The 18,108-nt window shown below is 29.2% G+C and overlaps 2 protein-coding genes across 2 annotated transcripts in view; both read left to right on the top strand.

Annotated features, from left to right (window-relative positions):
* Nucleotides 1-18,108, top strand: part of LOC145763906 (E3 ubiquitin-protein ligase MYCBP2-like) — a 34,613-nt gene that overhangs the window by 14,087 nt on the left and 2,418 nt on the right. The window contains exons 45-82 of the mRNA XM_082575461.1: nucleotides 192-459; nucleotides 752-972; nucleotides 1,149-1,340; nucleotides 1,437-1,675; nucleotides 1,792-1,875; nucleotides 1,982-2,155; nucleotides 2,338-2,584; nucleotides 2,694-2,787; nucleotides 2,874-3,373; nucleotides 3,517-4,141; nucleotides 4,214-4,276; nucleotides 4,373-4,524; nucleotides 4,640-4,764; nucleotides 5,036-5,164; nucleotides 5,290-5,464; nucleotides 5,628-5,716; nucleotides 5,860-6,002; nucleotides 6,129-6,246; nucleotides 6,467-6,551; nucleotides 6,688-6,759; nucleotides 6,910-7,027; nucleotides 7,174-7,297; nucleotides 7,421-7,538; nucleotides 7,624-7,802; nucleotides 8,021-8,182; nucleotides 8,293-8,453; nucleotides 8,649-8,820; nucleotides 9,033-9,156; nucleotides 9,302-9,435; nucleotides 9,664-9,789; nucleotides 10,106-10,282; nucleotides 10,507-10,695; nucleotides 10,838-10,936; nucleotides 11,208-11,372; nucleotides 11,460-11,570; nucleotides 11,701-11,945; nucleotides 12,130-12,226; nucleotides 12,386-12,595. Coding sequence (XP_082431587.1) covers nucleotides 192-459; nucleotides 752-972; nucleotides 1,149-1,340; nucleotides 1,437-1,675; nucleotides 1,792-1,875; nucleotides 1,982-2,155; nucleotides 2,338-2,584; nucleotides 2,694-2,787; nucleotides 2,874-3,373; nucleotides 3,517-4,141; nucleotides 4,214-4,276; nucleotides 4,373-4,524; nucleotides 4,640-4,764; nucleotides 5,036-5,164; nucleotides 5,290-5,464; nucleotides 5,628-5,716; nucleotides 5,860-6,002; nucleotides 6,129-6,246; nucleotides 6,467-6,551; nucleotides 6,688-6,759; nucleotides 6,910-7,027; nucleotides 7,174-7,297; nucleotides 7,421-7,538; nucleotides 7,624-7,802; nucleotides 8,021-8,182; nucleotides 8,293-8,453; nucleotides 8,649-8,820; nucleotides 9,033-9,156; nucleotides 9,302-9,435; nucleotides 9,664-9,789; nucleotides 10,106-10,282; nucleotides 10,507-10,695; nucleotides 10,838-10,936; nucleotides 11,208-11,372; nucleotides 11,460-11,570; nucleotides 11,701-11,945; nucleotides 12,130-12,226; nucleotides 12,386-12,595 — 6,506 coding nt within the window. The remainder of the gene's footprint in view (nucleotides 1-191; nucleotides 460-751; nucleotides 973-1,148; nucleotides 1,341-1,436; nucleotides 1,676-1,791; nucleotides 1,876-1,981; nucleotides 2,156-2,337; nucleotides 2,585-2,693; nucleotides 2,788-2,873; nucleotides 3,374-3,516; nucleotides 4,142-4,213; nucleotides 4,277-4,372; nucleotides 4,525-4,639; nucleotides 4,765-5,035; nucleotides 5,165-5,289; nucleotides 5,465-5,627; nucleotides 5,717-5,859; nucleotides 6,003-6,128; nucleotides 6,247-6,466; nucleotides 6,552-6,687; nucleotides 6,760-6,909; nucleotides 7,028-7,173; nucleotides 7,298-7,420; nucleotides 7,539-7,623; nucleotides 7,803-8,020; nucleotides 8,183-8,292; nucleotides 8,454-8,648; nucleotides 8,821-9,032; nucleotides 9,157-9,301; nucleotides 9,436-9,663; nucleotides 9,790-10,105; nucleotides 10,283-10,506; nucleotides 10,696-10,837; nucleotides 10,937-11,207; nucleotides 11,373-11,459; nucleotides 11,571-11,700; nucleotides 11,946-12,129; nucleotides 12,227-12,385; nucleotides 12,596-18,108) is intronic.
* Nucleotides 13,399-18,096, top strand: LOC145763907 (uncharacterized). The gene is made up of 14 exons (XM_082575462.1): nucleotides 13,399-13,583; nucleotides 13,653-13,836; nucleotides 14,014-14,193; nucleotides 14,280-14,399; nucleotides 14,546-14,695; nucleotides 14,823-15,205; nucleotides 15,328-15,438; nucleotides 15,670-15,875; nucleotides 15,968-16,079; nucleotides 16,168-16,301; nucleotides 16,622-16,805; nucleotides 16,876-17,077; nucleotides 17,197-17,402; nucleotides 17,558-18,096. The coding sequence occupies exons 1-14, from the start codon at nucleotides 13,399-13,401 to the stop codon at nucleotides 17,802-17,804; spliced, it is 2,604 nt and encodes an 867-aa protein (XP_082431588.1). The 3' UTR covers nucleotides 17,805-18,096.

Here is an 18,108-nt window from a genome sequence, read left to right as displayed (position 1 = left end):
TTGTTACATTGCTGTTTTTCTAATATAATTTACAGATATTTATTCTTGCAGACCTTGCTTTATAACAAAAAGTAACAAAGTTTCTGTTTTATAACATGTTCTACAACAAACCAGCTTACTGGCAAATTATAAAAACCCTTATAATTATGAATCGAAAAGTCTAAAATTTAATCTTTATTTAAAACACTTAGATGAAAACACTAATGATTTAATAAACCACACACCAAATGGAACACATGATGAAAAGAACGACCAACTTAAAGCCATTGAAAAAACATCCATGGTCACTCTACAACGCCATTCTGAATTGTTTTTACCTGGTTTGCAAATAAACCTTTTTCCAACTGCCAAACAAGCATTAGAAGATAACCTTGATTTAAATGAATCAACAAAGGAAAAGAAATTTTTACTCGATTTTGTCGGTGCTTGTCCTAACACAAGTGGTGGAAGATTAGCAAGGTAAAAAAATGATATTTGTGTATTTTTTTAAAGAAATTTGAGTTAGGTTCAAGCTAAAATAAAGCCTTGTTGAATGTTACACTTTATTTACCTAAACTAAATTGTTAGTTTTGTTTAATTATAATTAGTAATGCTTTCAAAAATAAGTATTTAAAACTTACTTGACTTGTAATTCTTATACTATAACATCATGTAATATTACAAGCCCATGAGAAAAAAAAATAATTGAAAATTGTGATGCATTTTTAAAAGCTTGACCTTAAATTAAAATTTTATTCTTATACATAATCAGGTGGTTGCAACCAGATTCTTATGTTGACTCATCACAGTGTATTTTACAACTAAACAAGAAATCTCTTATACACACATTACCCACTGCTATTACCATAACCACGAAGGACCAATATGGTAACATCGTTCACGTGCCTACTCTTAAAGTTGACTTGTCTGCCAAACCACAGAATTCTGGACACCATAACTCTAATGTATCTTATATGAATTCATCTAGCTCAGGTAACTTTATGTTTAAAGCTAGTGTTTAAGAAGGATATTTTTCTTGTTAAATTAAAGAAAAAATATCAATTTTAAAATACAATTGTCCGAACCTAAATATCTGTAACCTTAAAAAAATAAATTTTGTTTAAACCTAATATTCTTATAATTAGTTATTTTATTTGCAAATATTTTAGATGTGTCGCCAATGGACCCTGTTCCTAACTTTTCATGTAGTTATGATACCATTAAGCACAAGGATTATAGATATCATTCCATTTCCATGATGAGAGCTTACAGAAATTTTTCATTTGAAGAACTGAGGTTTAGTTATCCACTAAAAAGAACTCTCAAAACTGAGAATATACTAGTTGCAAGTATTGGAAATGGTAAGAAACTGATGTACTTTTTTTAATTACTCTTTTGTTTTAATATTGTTTTTTGTATTAGTATTTGTAACAGTTAAATTAAAATTTTTTTTGTAGGAGTTTATAATGCATCTTGGATACCTTCCCATCCAACTGACTACACTCTTCAAGTTACTTTTGATGACGAATTACGTGGTCCCAGGAAGCTTGTTAAAGTGCAGGTGGCTCCACAAGGCTGTAGTGAGCGGCAAATGGCAGTGTCTGGGACAACCGATAAAAGTAAATACTTAAAGTTCAACACCAAAAATAGTAGAGGACTAAGAATAAGGACAAATCCTACTTTGCAAAGTCCACAGGTAAAAAAATATATTTTATTATATAAAATTAAAAATAAAAAAATTTAAAAAAAAATTGGTCTTAAGAAAAACTTGGATGTAAGGGTTTTATATTATATTTTGATTATTTTTTACAGATAGTGTTGTTGGAATATGGAAGTATTATAGAGTATGTAGATGAAGTGAGAAATAATGATGGAAATTGGGTTAAACTTAGTGAGGTAACAAGATTTACAAAAAAAGATCAATGAACACCTAGTTTGATGATTCGTTTAAAAGCAAATTCCATGTTTTTTAATTTTTTAAATATTTATTTTTTGTTAACAGTCGAGTGTAAAAAAGTTTTGTAACAACACTTCCAGTACAACCGATGCCTGGTGTATATCATACCACAAACCTAGTGGTAGAACCCACCTTGTGCCTGTGGATAATCCTGTTGAGGTGTCCAAGGAAACCGATAATAAAACAACTGGTCCAGAACCTAAACAGTCTTTTTCTGTTGTAATTATTATTTTTTACTTTTTTATTTGTATTTACCAAGTTGTTTAATCTTTATAATGCATGTTACTATGTTATCAACATAAATTAAATATTTTTTTGTTTTATGTTTTAGCGCGCTATATTATATCTGAGTATTTTAAAATGTTAGATTTTTACCTTTTATTTTTTTTGTGTATTATCAGAACCAACTTAGCAGCTCGAAAACATTTGTAAAGGAAATACCAAAGAGAAAAAAGTTGGCAACATCTCTACCGACAGAACAGTTTGCTGCACCCTCTAAATTATTTTCATTCTCTTCTCCCACTGATGGTGCAGCTACAAGCGCTTTGGAATGGAAAGAAATTATTCCAGGGAGTTATAAAGTACAGAAATGTGGGACTGCAGGCCATAATATTAGATTTAACCCTGATCTTAAATCTGCTCCTGTGGGTAAGTTGGTTGAATAAAATATTTTTTTTAATAAACGAAAGTGTATAACTTGAATATAATAAAAAAACGTTTTTAAGTGCATATTTTATTTAAAATATTGTGTTTTTAGGCAAGTTGGTTGATGGCAAGGTATTTATTGCAACAAATTGTGTAAGAAATAAATATGGATCTTGGCTACTACTTCATTCTTCTGATGTTAAAAGGTGATACATTAAGATGTTAGTTGCTTAATAAAAGCAAAAATGATGTCCCTAGTTTTTGTGTTTATCATGTTTTTGTGTTTAAACAGATTTTGTGAGGAACCTGTTGACACTGGTCATGGTTGGACTTTAGCTGTTTCATCAGATGGAACACAACACTTAAACTTTCACGAACTATCCCAACCCAGACACTTTACATTACCCAACCCTAAATCACCAGTATTTACCAACACAAACATGAACAATATTCAGAAATCAAGTCCATTTGTAATACAACAGTCTGCAGAACGAGGTGCCATGTGTGCCAAAATAAGCAGCCCATTTATCGAAAATCCTTTTATCAGTCCTACTGACCAAGACAATATTAAGTTGTCAGTTAAGAGTGATCAATCTAAAAGCGTAGTCGAAAAGGTTCTGGAAATTAAAAAAGAAAACCCAGAAATAATTCTTGTTGATGAATCAGTTGTTGAAAATGCGAAAAAGGTAATAGCAGAGAAACCACATCACTGGAAAGAAAAAGTAAAGAAACATCAAAGGTCTTCTTCTGATTCCGAGATTTTTAGAAAAAAATACTCAAAATCACAAAATGGTAACGTAAAATATTTTTATTTTTGTTATTTGTTTTACATAACACCAAAATATAAACTTGATAAAAACAAAATAAAAGAAATTTGTTTGTTGAAGTTTAAAATTTTATGCTGTAAAGTTATTTATGATTTTATTGTGTGTTAGACTCAACTAAGAGATTATCAATTACATCAACTCATCATAAAAGAAATCACTCACCTTTAAGCACATCTTCTCCTTCGAATAGTAGCAGAAGTAGGTCTATGTCGAATACCAAACACCAAAGAAGCAGATCCAAATCAAAAACCACTGGAAAGTTGATCAAGGAGACTGTGCAGATGAAGAAAAATACAGGGAAAATGGAGAATATTTTAAAACATCACATTATGGATTTAAGCAATCAGTTTGAAACTTTATCGAAAGGATCAAAGACATTAACCAATGGCATAAATGGTGCACAAAAATCTGGAAAAAGCTGTTCATCATCTGAGCAGTTGAAAACTTTGGACCCAAATCTTCCACCTGATAAGATAATAAGAGGTCGGGGGAAGAAAAAGATTGTGCCGGAAAATAAGGAAGAGATACAAATAAATGGGGATATACCGTTTATAGATGACACAACTGATGATATTGTTGATGTGGAGGGAAATATTTTGTCTCCTGGTAAACCAGGTCTCTCAAATGGAATCGATTTGATTAATGTTGATGCTGGGTTGCCATCAAAACCTGTTTCAAATTTAAATAGAGGTCAGTCTGAGGAAATGCTGACTACAAAATTACGCCCATCCAAGTAAGTGTTATGTCTGTCACTTTTTTTAGTTTCAATTTTTTTGTTGTTGTTAACACTTTATGGTGTTTTCAGAAAACAATACGTCAAACAAACTGACAGAATGCATAAAGTTCAGAAGAAGAGTTCTACTGCAAAGTAAGTTAACCAACACAATTTGATATATTGTACTATTCAGGTTAACTTTTAGAGAGTTGTTGCTTGTTAATTTTAAATGAAAATATTTTGTTTTAGACCATCGGTTGCTTTGTCACCACTTGTAGCAGAATGTTCGAGGGCGGTATTTGCAGCTTTTGTTTGGCACGAGGGAATTGTTCATGATGCAATGTCTTGTTCTTCTTATATCAAGTTTGAAAACCAAAATTCCCAAGCTAACCAACCTACAGGTGGGTTACTGGATCAATAAAAAAAATATTTTTAAATATTAATTTTTTATATATTAAATAATTTGTGATATACGTGCTTAATATTAGTATTTGTTTTTTAAATTTTTGTTGTTAGCCAAGCCAACTGAATGTAACATTAATGAAATATCTACGAAAGACATGCCTGAAACTCTTGCCCACCTTTCTATACTGTGGAATAAATTATCTGAACCAATCACAAAAATTGCAATATCTAATGAGGTATTGAATTAACAAATTTTGGCTTTCTGTATTAGTTAAAAACTAGCAAAGGTTAAGGAAACTACCGACATGCTAAGAACATGTATGTTGGTAAAGTTTATATTTAATTTAAATACCTTACATCTATGTATACCACTGTTATTTTATTATGTTTTATATTGTATGTGTTATTTTTATATAAAATGAATAAATTATTATGTTTTTCTTTAATTGAATATGTTTTTCTTTGCATATAGTTAAATAACTAAATTAATTTTTTTTTGCTATTTAGAGCCTGCCAACCCCAACTCCTTTAAATCAAAATTTAAATTGTCAGTTGGAGAAACTACCAAGTAAACCACAACAAAGAAGATCAAGTGTAAATGATATTAATTCTGTTCCACTGCCAGCACCACCTGGGGTAAATATAACAAGTATTACACTAGTGGTGTCTCATTATTTTTGAAAAATATATATTTTAAATTTAAAAGTATAGATTTCCTTAGATCTCTTTACCTTGTTCAAGTTTATTTTTATATTTTATAGGTTAAGTCATTAAAAAGGAAAACTACCTGGAAAAATATTTTTGAGAAAAACTTTCCTCACGGTAGAAATGCTAATCCAGGAGGTAATCTGGGATTTTCTCCTTACCAGCAAGCACAGCATCAGCTACAACAACAAAAACAACAGCAGCAGCAGCAGCAGCAACAGCAAAAACAAGGTCACAAAAAAATTCTAACACCACAAACATGAACATTGTTTACCCTTATTTTGTAATTATAAATAGTTGTACGATAATGAGTATTATGTAATTATTGATAATATTGTTGAGATTTTTAAAAACAGATCTTTTAAATTTTCAACGAAAAATAATTTCTATGTAGGAGCTGATTCAGGAGAATATTTTAGAGACACAAAATGTGAATTGTGTGATCAAGTTTTTCCATATCCAGTTACCTACCATATGAGCATGGTAAAAGTTATATGTTGTTAAAAATAATATAATTAATATAAATATGTATAAAGGAGCTTATTATTGCTAAGTCTAAGTTTTAATTTAATACAATAAAATTTGTTTTTATTTGCAACAAAAATAATTAAAAAATAAAATTTAAGGCACACCCTGGTTGTGGTATGTTTGCCGGGGGTCTCGGATACAACAGTAGTGGACATTATTGTGGGGGCTGGGCCGGTGAATGTGGAGATGGGGGCAATGGGGGAAGCACCTGGTACCTTCTATGTGTGGTTTGTAGAACCAAGTATGTTTACAAATAATTATTTTGTTTACTTTTTAAATCAAATATCAATTTATTTTAAGTTGACTTATAGTAAATTTATGTGACAGGGTTACACAATATTTAACAACAAATTTAATAAATGTGTAGGCATAAATCAAATAAGAATGGGAAATCAGGTTTTAAGCACAATGCCAAGAAACAGGGAAGTGGGAATTGGATGAACAGATTGCAGAAAAATTTGTCTCAACCTTCCAATGCTAGACAGGTTATTTAATTTTTTGTGCCTTTAAAAGTCTTTTTTTATTGTATTTCGACTTTTTTTATTGTATTTTTTTATTGTATTTTTGTATTTTTTATTGTATTTTTGTATTTTCTTTTTTTATTGTATTTTTGTATTTTTTTTTATTGTAATTCTCTAATTTACAAGACTGACATGTACTTACTATTTACTATTAATATTTATGCGTTACATTATTTTGTTTTAGATTATGCATGCAAATGCAATGTTTTTGTTATCTCTGAGAAGTACTGCAAGTGTTAAAAGTCCACAAATGGGACCTAGTGTACCAGGTGTTTTAATCTTTTTGTTTAGTAAAATGATCACATGATTTCTGTATTTGTTTATTTGGCCTCAATCTCTAAATTGGTATTAAAAGATGAATTCCTGTTAGGACTTATTTATTATTTAAATGTTAATATTTTAAAGGATTGTTTGCTGCAAATCGATTATGGAATGTTGATTTGTTTACTGATGAGGACACCATGTGGGAAAAAGAAGGTACTTTCTTAAAATAACTTGAAATTTAACTACTTCTTCAAGAAAGCGTATTAGTTTTGTTACTCATTTTTTTAAATTTATTATAAAATATTTTATAATTTTTTTTCTTGCAAATCTCCTAAACAACTTTTCTTTTTTTTTTCTTTTTAGATCTTTTACCACAGTCCAACTACAGTGATTGTCCATTTTCATCAATATCTTGTGCATTTTTAAACAAACATGGTCATTCTAATGAAAATATGAGGGATGTATCTGCTACACAGCAAATGTGAGTTTGTTCAATCCAACTAAAACATTAAATTGCATTTTTAAATATTATGTTAAATAAAAAAAAAAATTAGATTTTCAGTGTGAATGAAAGTGTTTTTAAAATTTTTAAGCTATATTTACCTTGAAAAAATAATTTTGTTTTAGTCGAAAGTTAAAAGCCGCATTTGATTATCGCCAGCGATCAATTTCAAGTCAGAATACTCCCTCACCTACTTTTAAAAATATTGTTCAACGACTTTCAATCACTCCCGATAGCTCCCCACAAAAAGTAAAATAATTTTTATTTTTTTTATATTATAAGATATTCTTAACTTAAAAACCTTTTCAAATTCTTACATGTACATAAGTATGTTTATTTCTGTATTAACTTTGTATTGGTTTAATTATGTAGACGGAGTCAATCTTGTTACAACATAGATTATTAAGATCTATATCAGCTGGTTCGCCAACAAGTAAAACTCATCGGAAAAGAGCTTGTAGTAGTGGAGATGTGGCTACCTTTAATAATGGTAAAAAGTAGTTCATGTACAAAAGTTTAAGTAATCCGAAATAATTTAAAAAAATTTTAAAACCTTTATGAAAATTTTTTTTTAGATTCAAGAAATGAAACAAATTTTTTACACTCATCTTCCACTATGAGAAAGTTGGCAACATCGGATTTAAGAAGATCTAACGTAATATCATTTATAACAGAGAGACACGAACTTAATTCTATACAACTTACACTGCAGATCACCTTGAAAAGAGCTGCTTTGAGGGTCTATGTTTTGCAGGTTAATATGTGTTTGTTGTAGTTGACTTAATTAACTTAACAAATTTCAAAAATAGTGTAAAATTTTGCTTTCTTAAATTTTTTATTTTAATATAAACTAAATTTCCACTGATTTGCTTTAGGTTATTTTAGATTATTTTATCACTATTTTGACATGGAGATTATAGTGCATTGCATATCAATAACATGGTTTAACATACTGTTTATTAAATTTTTCAGGCTCTTACTTGGTTACTTCGAACAGTGATATTTGAATCTTGCATCCATGATATTTTATGGTATTTTGTGAGTGCTTTGTCTGCTGACCATCACAGAAACGATGCAAGAAATGAAAAATCTTTGGATGAAAATAATAAAGACGTCAATGATGATGAAACAGAGGTGAACATTTTTTTTCTGAAAATTTAATATGTAAAGAAGATTAAAATTATTCTTAGTTCAAAATTCTTGCTTTTTAAGAAAGACATTATATTTTTTAAATATTAATAAAGAGTTTACAAGAGTTATGCGAGCACCCTGTTAAAGACATGGAAATAGCCGGAATGGAGTCAATGAAACCACTTGTTGAAGCTTACCATGGTTTTCTACAAACTGTTTCTAATATTATGATGCATCTGCCAGCTAACAGTCCTGTTCAACTTATGGCGATTAGGTATTTGCTTTTTAAATTTTTACCTATAAGATTATGCCAATATTTTTTTTCTCCTTGTTAGTTCTACAACTGTTTTCAGCAATTCATGCAAAATTTTAAATATTATAGGATTAAAAAAAATATACTACCTCATTTTGAAAGGAAATTTTTGTCTCAATTTTTCTAATATATTGCATTTTTTTTATACACAATTAGATGTTGGAGTGTTCGAGTTCATTCCACCGATCACAGATTTTTACAGAAAAGTAAAGTTTTTTCGCACATTAGTGCAATGTTGTCGAATTCTGAAGTCTTGAATCAGGAACGACCAAAAATGAAATATGTTAAAGTTAGAGATCAAAAAAAGAATGTAGATTTTGCTATTAATGTAAGTGTTCATGTTTAATCATTAAATTTTAATATTATGTATCTTATTATGCTCTAATATATACATATTAATATATATAAAAACCTAATTAAATAAAAGTGCATTCATGCATCTTTATTTAAAAACTTAAATTAGAAATCTATTTTTATTTTATTTTTTTTAACCTTGAAAAGAATAAATAATTGTATATTTACAAAAGCTTATATTTAAAGGTTGAAGAAGCCAAGGTAGAATATTTGGAAGATCTAAGTCTGAAAGTTCATGTAAAAACATCAAGTCATGTTGCTGTATCTAACAGTTTAACTGATGGCTCAACTGAAACATTCTGGGAATCAGGCAAGTGCCTTGAAAAAACTATATTTTATGTGTTGCAGTTGAATGATTGAAAGCAAGTCTTGGCTTTCTAAAGCATTATTGGTTGTTATGTGTTTAAATTTATCAAGTTAGAAGAGTATTTTAATTAGATTAATTTTTATTTTAGGTGAAGATGATCGAAATAAAGCAAAAACAATTACAATTGATTTTCTTGCTAACAAGGAAGGTCAAAAGAAAAATGAAGCTGATGTCATTCCTGGAGAACTTTATGTTCATATTGACAATACAAGAGATTTACATGTAACTTCCACTTTTTATTTACTTTTGCAATATAAATTACGTTTTTACATAACGTTTGTTATTTTATTAAAAAAAAAATTTTATGTTTAAACGTGATATTGTTAATTTTAAATTATTTTTGGTAATTTTCTACATTTTATTCAAAACCATTTTTCTATTTTAATCTTTTCACTTATTTTGGTTTTATATTAAAATAAATTCATTGTGTTAATACTTTTTATAATTTAGAAAAGAACAACAGGTATCGTGTTGTATAATGAAATAGAAGAAGGGGAGTGGAATAAACTTACAAGTATGGATGTTAACAACCAATTTGCTGGGTGGATATTCTTTAGTGTTGAAAAGGATTTAACTGTAAGTTTATCTTATATTAAAATTTATTATTCACTAAGTAACGTGCTTATGTTACTTTATTAATACATTTTGTATGCATGTTACTTACAGTAGAAGCTTAGCATAAATCGTAATAAGTCAGTCTCATTGCTGGACCCAAAAACTAAATAGGAAAATGAAAATAATAATAATAATTTTTTTAATTAGCAAAAATAAATTAATATTTTTATATTTAAATACTGTGAAGTTACCTTTAAAATAATGTCATTTAAATATTAATTTAAAAATTGTAAGAATCATGTGTTATTTAAATTTTATACTTTTCTTATTTTTTCAGAAAATTAAAATTGGGTTAAGAGGCCCAGACAACAGTTTAAGAGTTCGCCAAATTAAACTACTTGGACAATCTGTAAAAGAAGGTTGTAAAATCTTGAAACAAATTCCAGTTGAAATAATGAGGGCACAAATGTGTGAGGTCGAACTTTTAAACACTTTTAAACTTTTAACTGCTGAGGTAAGATTATTTTATTAATGTTTTGTATTAGAAGCTTATAGGTATAGAAACTTTTTTATAATGTTTTTAAAATTCTTAACTTTAAATTAACATTAATATGTTAGGTAAAAATTGTTTTTTTTATATAAAATGCAAAATTATGTTAATTTTTAAATAAAATAAATATTTTTTGGAGACTTTGTAAGTATACATTTTGTTTTCTTACACAATTTATTTTTGTTAAGGTTTTTGGTCAACTTTTGTCTGAGAACCCAGAAAATATGAACTTGAATGATTCACTCAACCAGGAGGTCCAGAGTAGCTCGAGTGTAATAAGTTCTCCAGCAAGTCCTCGGGATGTTGATCCCAACCTCCGAGAACACATGGTTGGCATCCTTTTCAGTAGAGATAAACTGACTTATCTACAGAAAAAGGTAAAACAATTTTTGTTTAAAGGCATTTGATTTTAACAACTTTGAAGCAGGTTAAATATTCTGTATTTATTGTTTTTTAAACAAAATTTGTGAGATATTTTTGTTTATTTTATTTGGAATAATATTGATGGTAATTGTTTAGGTATTTGAACACACAGTACAAGCCATTCAAACTGAAACCTTACAGATCAAAACAGTTTGGAAAAAAACTTTATACAATGATGACCTTGGGAACCAACAAGTAAACAAATTTTAGAATAATATATTGACATTTATGTTAACAATTTCTTTCTACAAATTTTATCAGGTCAATTTTGACTACTTTAGTTTATCATATTGTTTTTTTACTCCAATATAAAATAAATTTTTCTTAAAACAACATATATTTGTTTTGACATTTGACCAAATAGGGCATGCTTGCTTTCTTCATCTTACAATAGATAACCATTTTTTTTATTTTAAAGCATGGTAGTTTGGTATGCCACATTAATAATTGTTTGTCTATCGTTCAGGTTAAATCTGTGCTGTCATCTGACACTTATTGTTTTGAGTTATTATCCATGATGTTAGCTCTTAGTGGTTCTGATGTAGGTTGTCACTATATTGCCCAACAAAATACTCTTATTTTGGATCTGTTTACTTTGTTGCATACTGGTACACCTAGAATACAACGACAGGTAGTTATTTTAAACTTAGATAATTTGTTTTAGAGAAAATCACTAAATGTTTTTATTTTTTCAACCTTTTTTTATTTGTATTATTAGGTAACACTTTTGCTTCGTCGCATTTTGTCTGAGTTAACTCCTTTGAGATTGGCCTCAATATTGAATGCAACTGTTCCTACTCAAGACAAACTTGCTCACTCTGTAAATGAGGTAACTTTTAATAAATAATTAAAAAAAATACCTATTTTATGTTAGTTAGTATCAAATTATATTTTTTCTGACTTGTTTTTTTTTAAAATAGTTGGTTCTTAAAATGTAATATTTAATTTTATAATAATAGGGTTCCAGTTCAAGCAACTCCAATTCGTCTGCAGATTCGACCCCTACCAACGAAACGCCTTCAAGCAATAACACATTCTGTGTGTTAGATCCTTTGTTTGCTTGTATAGCAAAGTCCCTTGTCTTGCAAGTAAAGGGAGTGCAAAACATTCAACCACAACAACATGTTGGTGATGGTGATGCATCGGAAACTTTAAAACACAAGAAAATGTTGCCTGTAAAAATGGAGTCAGTTTTAATTAAAAAGTAAGACATTTTTATGTGCAGGTATCATATGATATTTACTGTTATGATTAGTATTTTTTTGTATGAACAACATGATCTGTCTTTTACATATCTTATAAAGGTAGCACCAAAAATGCTTTAAAATTAATAAAAAATTGTGTAGGCTGTAATTCTTTTAAATCAGCAATATTTAATGATTTAATAGACCAATAGAAAAGTCACCAATGTGGTGGATGCATGGAACAATGAAGGATCAAACAATTGTTGAAGCTATCATGAAACTCTTAACTGATATGTCTACAGTAAGAAAAGCAATGTTTTTTGCTGTCGAAATCTTTAAAATTATATCACATTTATAAAAAAATATTTAAGAAAAGAACATAAGATAGCATATATAAAATGTAAAGTTTATTTAGATTTAATGTTTCGTTAACCTAACCATTATATTTTAATGAATTCAGGGAAAAATCAATGCAGCATGGGGGGTGACTACAAAATGTGCCGTATCCGAAACAATTTTATCGTTTACTCGTCTTTCTGAAGCCAACCGAGATCCAACAAAATGTCTGCATAACCCCACCTTGTGGCTAACTCTGGCTTCATTGTGTGTACTCAACCATGACCATGTAGATAAACTGTCATCTGCTAAATCACTACAAACAAGCAATAAGGTGATTTTTTTTTTATTTATTTAATTAATATTCAGGTTTACTTAACTTAATCTTTCAATTTTGAAATTAAGAATATTTACAATGAAATGGTATTCTTTTAATTTAGTTTTTGCAAATTTTTGTAAAAACTTCGTCCACAGAAATCGTTTTATTTGCATTTATAAAACTACAGTTAGGGAATCACTATAGTAGTAAGTACAACCAATAATATTTACTTGTCACATATTTCAAATAACCACAAAGTTTGACATTTTCTTGTTAAACTGGAGTGTTGTTTTTTTGTCGAATGAAAAAGTTTGGTAAACATTTAAACCTACATCAATGACCATAAGGCTTGCTACACTGTCACAATGGCAAGTGGCTACTTATGTTTCTATTGCACTGATGTAGGGACTTGTTTAAGCTTTTATTTAAAAGGTAATGACCCTTTAATAAATAAAAACCTATCAGAAATTTGATAACAACACTTAAAAATCGCAACATTAACGTAGATTAATTTTATTTCAACCGCTTTTTAATAATCATTTAAAAAAAATTAGGGAAAGCAAGTTACCATGATATATAAATTGATTTTAATTGAATATTTTTAAAAAGAAAAAAGTGTTTGTTTAGTAAATGGTTTAGTTCAAAATAGTAAGTTATTTTTAAAACAGTTTAAAAATTTGATAATAGTAGTTAGTGTAAATGTAAGTTACAAAGATAGAATAAAATGCAATACGAAAGTAAGTTAGCTTTAAATATTTCTAAAAAAATGTTTTATTCAAATATATAAAAAATTAATGTAAAAAGAAAAAGCAAAAAGAATGGCACCATGCATACAACTGCATCGCTTTGTTGCATTACAAGATAAGGAAAGCACTCACATTTTTACTTTTCTGGTTGAAAACCCTCAAGAGATTACTGGTTTTGATGTCCGATCTCGCGAGTTTCAATTTGCAGGGCATAGATGGTATGTCTATACTGGAAAACCCAACAATGAATACTTCAGGTAAAAATGTTTTATTTTTATTTAAAAAAAATCACAAAAATTGTATTTTCATTCTTGTTTGATATTTAGTTTTTATTTGCGGATTGTCAATCTTGGCAAGGATGTAAGGGTTCATACAGTTTACTCCTTTAATGTTGTTAATTTGGTCAACTACCAAAATAACTACACGTATCACAGTCCACCTGGTGGCAGAATATTTTCAAGAGATGATGATGCCTTGTCATGGGGCTGGAAGGAATTTATTCGAAGAGAGGTTGGTTAATTTATTTTATTTAAATAGTAGACTTAACAGCCTTTACATTTTGCTCAAGGATGCTACAGCATTAAAGCAGTAAGGTTTAAACTCAGGACTTTTTTATTTAAGCCTAGTTTAAAAATATGCAAATGTTATTTTAAATTTATATTAAAATGTGTGTATAAATATATACAGACTCTATTAAAACCAAATGGTGGTTTCTTCTATGATGGTAACAAAGTGATAGTTGAACTAGAATGCAAATCTTATAAAACAGTGTTCGAGGAGACCATTCAACTACCTGTAGTGTCTCCTGAAAATCCTTTTCCTATGATCCACACTTCTCCCTTTAGTGTTGGTGGTTTTGCTTGGCAGGTGAGCTTGTTGATTTAAATTTATCAAAAAGTTTTTTATTTTTTTTATTTATTAAATATATATTGTATGTATAACTTTGGTTTTAGATTCGAATTTTTCCAGATGGACCAGATGAGGATAATAAAGGAAATGTTGCACTTTTCCTGCACTGTACAACCTCCAACCATCTTGCTAAAGTTAAATCAAAGTTTCTAATAGAAGGCCAGGTAAGATAACTTGTTAAAAATTTAACTTAATGACATACTTGTTGAAATATTTGTTAGGGGTGTGCCTTGATAAAAAAAAACCTTAATATGCTAATATATCACTTGGGAAAATTTGTGTAAATAACAATTTTAACAATACTTAACAGCCTTCACCTGCTGTATATGAGCATACCTTTCCACCAAGTTGCATTAGTGAGATGCCAAGTGGTGTAGCTTTTCCCAATAAGGGAGATTTCATCAAAACTCTCAAAAACAACAAACTTAAAGTTGGGGTGGAATTCTTATCAGTGATTGAGGTATTATATTGAATCCAATTTATTTTTAAGACTAATATTTGGTAAAAATAAAAGCTTTTAAAAAAATTGCGTATTTTTTAACAAAATGCATCATTGTTTTATTAAATTTACTTTTGTTTTACTTAAGGTCAGTGAAGTCCATGTTACATTATCTGAGCCAAACTCATACCCAACCGTTTGTGTAACTCCCTTTGAGGATTTAACTGGTTGTCCTTGGGTCTTAAAAACACTACAAGCCTCAAAACTTAAACTCAAAATGGACCAAAATGAGAAAACGACCAATGGTCTCATGGAATTTTACCATCGCCATGTCATGTGGAATGCCACATTGGTGTCTCCTGGCAGCGAGGACGTGTCACTAAATGTGCCACTAAACACAAAAGGAAGTTTGGTTGGGTATTTTGGTGAGAATTGGTCGGATGCTGATGTGATAAAGTCAGACTTGGCAGTTGAGGATTTGGCAGTCAGTGATAATCCTTACAGGACAGATGTAGACGATGGTTACGATAGGTATTTTTTATATATTTTTCATTTGTTTTTTAATCAGTTAAGGTATATAAAACGTTCATAAATCGTAAGATGATTTGATTCCTTGATTTACATCTTAATTCTTATTTTTATAATAAAATTAGATATTCTTACATCTCGATACATGTTGAAATAGTTTCAAATCATCTTTTATACAAAACTCCTGCACCTTCTCCCACTGGAGACAGGGAAAGAAAAATGCTTTATAATGCTAGGTAATCAGTTTTTCGATTGCATTATTATATTTGTTTTACCTTGGAATATTTATATTTCTTATTTAGTTTAAATACAACAAGTAAGGTTTACTTACAATTTCAGGCATGTAAAAAAATAAATTTTTGAAAAATATAAAATTGTTAAAGTTATTTTGTGCTTTTATTTCTTAAAACTTTGTTTGACATTTTTTTGTTTTAAAGTAATTTTAAACTTATATCTGTTATTATTAGGAGGGACAGAGCTCATATTCACATCAGATATCAGGAATTATTGAGAAAGAAGGCAATGTTGGAAGGAAAATGTTTAAACTTAGCTCGAGAACGAACAAGAATGATAACACATGAGGATAAAAGTGATTATAACGAAATTGTTCCAGATTTTTCCAAATTTTTGTTTGATGTCATGAATGATTTGTCACAGCGTGGAACTGAAAAAGGTAAATAGTCTACAAAGAAATTGAAAAGTTTGCTTTCTTTTTTATACCTACATGAAAATGCCCAACATGAATTGTAATTTATGTTTTTATAGGTAAATGGGAATCAGTAGAAGGAAGATTGGGTCGACCTTACATCCCTCTACCACAACTTTCACCCCAGAAAAAGAGAGAACTATTTACTTCATACAGATGCAATTTCTCTTTGTAAGTTCTTTATTAACAAGAGTTTTAGATACACATGTGAAAATCTTATAATAAGTTTTTTATTAACTTAATATTATTTTGCACACAGGTTGATATCGGATGTTAGACCTGATGCTACGGAGTTGGTTGTTGTTCAAAAAGAAATTGAAGAGTTTCGAGTTATTTTAAAACAATTTTTAGAAGGAAAAGCAGCTTTTCATGTAACGAATATTATTACATCAGGTAAAAAAACAATTTAGAATCTTTTTTGTTCCTTTTGTCAAATTTAATAACGTCATTATATTATTACTCAAGTGACGCTTACGTCCTTAACTGTAAAGGGCTTGACTGCAGTCCTATTAATTAGGAAGTAACAAAATTGGATCAATAAATTATTATTTAATAAAAACATTAAGTTTATACTGAATGTTCAATTTTATTAATTACAGTTTGCTATTTATATTTTATATTTTTTGTGCAAAATGGTTTAAAAAAATTTGGCTAAATAATTTTTTATTTTGTTTTTAATTTAATGCTTTTTCTAAAAAGTTATTTATTTTTAGGCTCTCTTGGCATGCGGACAGTGTGTCGCAATCGTTGGGATGTTGATTTTATTGTCATGAGCCCTGATCTTCCAAAAAACGGACACATTATGTGGATGCCATCTTTTGTAGTTGCATTTTGCAAAATGTTGCAAGAGGGATCTGAAGAAGGGAAATTGGAAGATTGTTCACAATTTAATTACAAGTAAGTTTTTTTGTTTCTTTAAAATGAATATATCAAGACTCAGAAACTATAATCTGCTATTTTTGATTAGTTCCTACTCTGTTCAACTCACATACAAAGACAGAGTAGAAGTTGATTTGTATCCAACTTATGACTGGCAACATCAAGGTGAAGGTGGTTATGATGCTTTGTATGATGAATTATTAAGGCAAAGAACGTCGGAAAATCTTACATGGTTTTGTCCTGCAGCTGCAGATCGACAAAAGTCATTTGTACTTGAACAACCTGACCAGGTGAAAAATATTATTTATTTTCTAACCATACATATTTAAATTTTAAAACTGTCTTCTGTTTTAAAAATTTAGCTTCTGTATATGTACAATATTAAATTTAATACTTGTTTTATGTTCAGGTTAAAGATCTGATTAAGGTAATGAAATTTTGGAGAAACTCAGTTGATTGGAAAGAGCCAAGATGGCGACCTTCTTCTTATTTGATATCATTGTTGTTGATCAGAGCTTATGAAAGCGCATGTCATCTTATACAGGGCAGTTTGCCAAGTAATAGAACAGTACTAAAGTGCTTTGTAAAGTTGGTACTATCAACTGGCATATCAAGGTAAGTATTTTTATGTCAATTACTTCTTGTTTATTTTGTTAAACCATGCTTTACTTCTTCTTAAACCATGCTTTTTTTCGTTTAGCTCACTTGTTAATTTTGATTTCTAAATTTCATAGAAAAAATTGTATGAATTATTTTTATGTTGTTGTTAGGCCAGCCCCAATGCGTATTTCATGGGGCAGATTTTATGACCCAAAGCATTACAACATTGAGTACAGTAACTCCTCCTCATCAGAGTGCCCCCCTATTGTCCAAGATCCAGCTAACCCAGCTAACAACATTGCTGAGAGACCCCTGTCTTGGATAACTTTTAGGCAAAAACTTGAAGACTGGGCTCATGAGTTAGGGATGATGGAAGAAGGAACTTTGTTGCCGATAGTCGAAAGCCCAAGAAAATAACTTATTTTCAAATATTTTTTCACCCAAATAAATTGGATTTTCTTTTGTACTAGTTGTCTTTCTATTGTATTGTTAAATATTTCGCGTTTTAAATTGCTTTTTATATTTGTTTTTATTTATTTGTAGAGGTGTGTAGTTGATGAGGTTTTTAGACAGTTTTTGAAATATATCTTGTACACTAAAGCGCTGCGTTAATAAATATCCTAAACTGCTCTGCCCTATTTATATTTTAACAATCAGTTTATGCATTTTTGTTGTTTGTTGACTGCTTAATATTTTAAAATCGCATTGTAAACCATGCTTT

The sequence above is a fragment of the Corella eumyota genome, chromosome 1 (assembly GCF_963082875.1).
Source record: "Corella eumyota chromosome 1, kaCorEumy4.1, whole genome shotgun sequence".
In the NCBI taxonomy this organism is placed as follows: Eukaryota; Metazoa; Chordata; class Ascidiacea; order Phlebobranchia; family Corellidae; genus Corella; species Corella eumyota.
Note: the sequence above shows the minus strand (reverse complement) of the source record. Positions and strands in the feature narration are given on the sequence as shown.

Bases quoted from the DNA above. Each gene is read 5' to 3' on its own strand.
- LOC145763907 (XM_082575462.1), top strand. From the start codon at position 13,399: ATGGCACCATGCATACAACTGCATCGCTTTGTTGCATTACAAGATAAG. The intron at 13,837-14,013 runs GTTGGTTAATTT...AAATATATACAG, and splicing joins AGGAATTTATTCGAAGAGAG to ACTCTATTAAAACCAAATGG. The intron at 17,403-17,557 runs GTAAGTATTTTT...TGTTGTTGTTAG, and splicing joins CTATCAACTGGCATATCAAG to GCCAGCCCCAATGCGTATTT.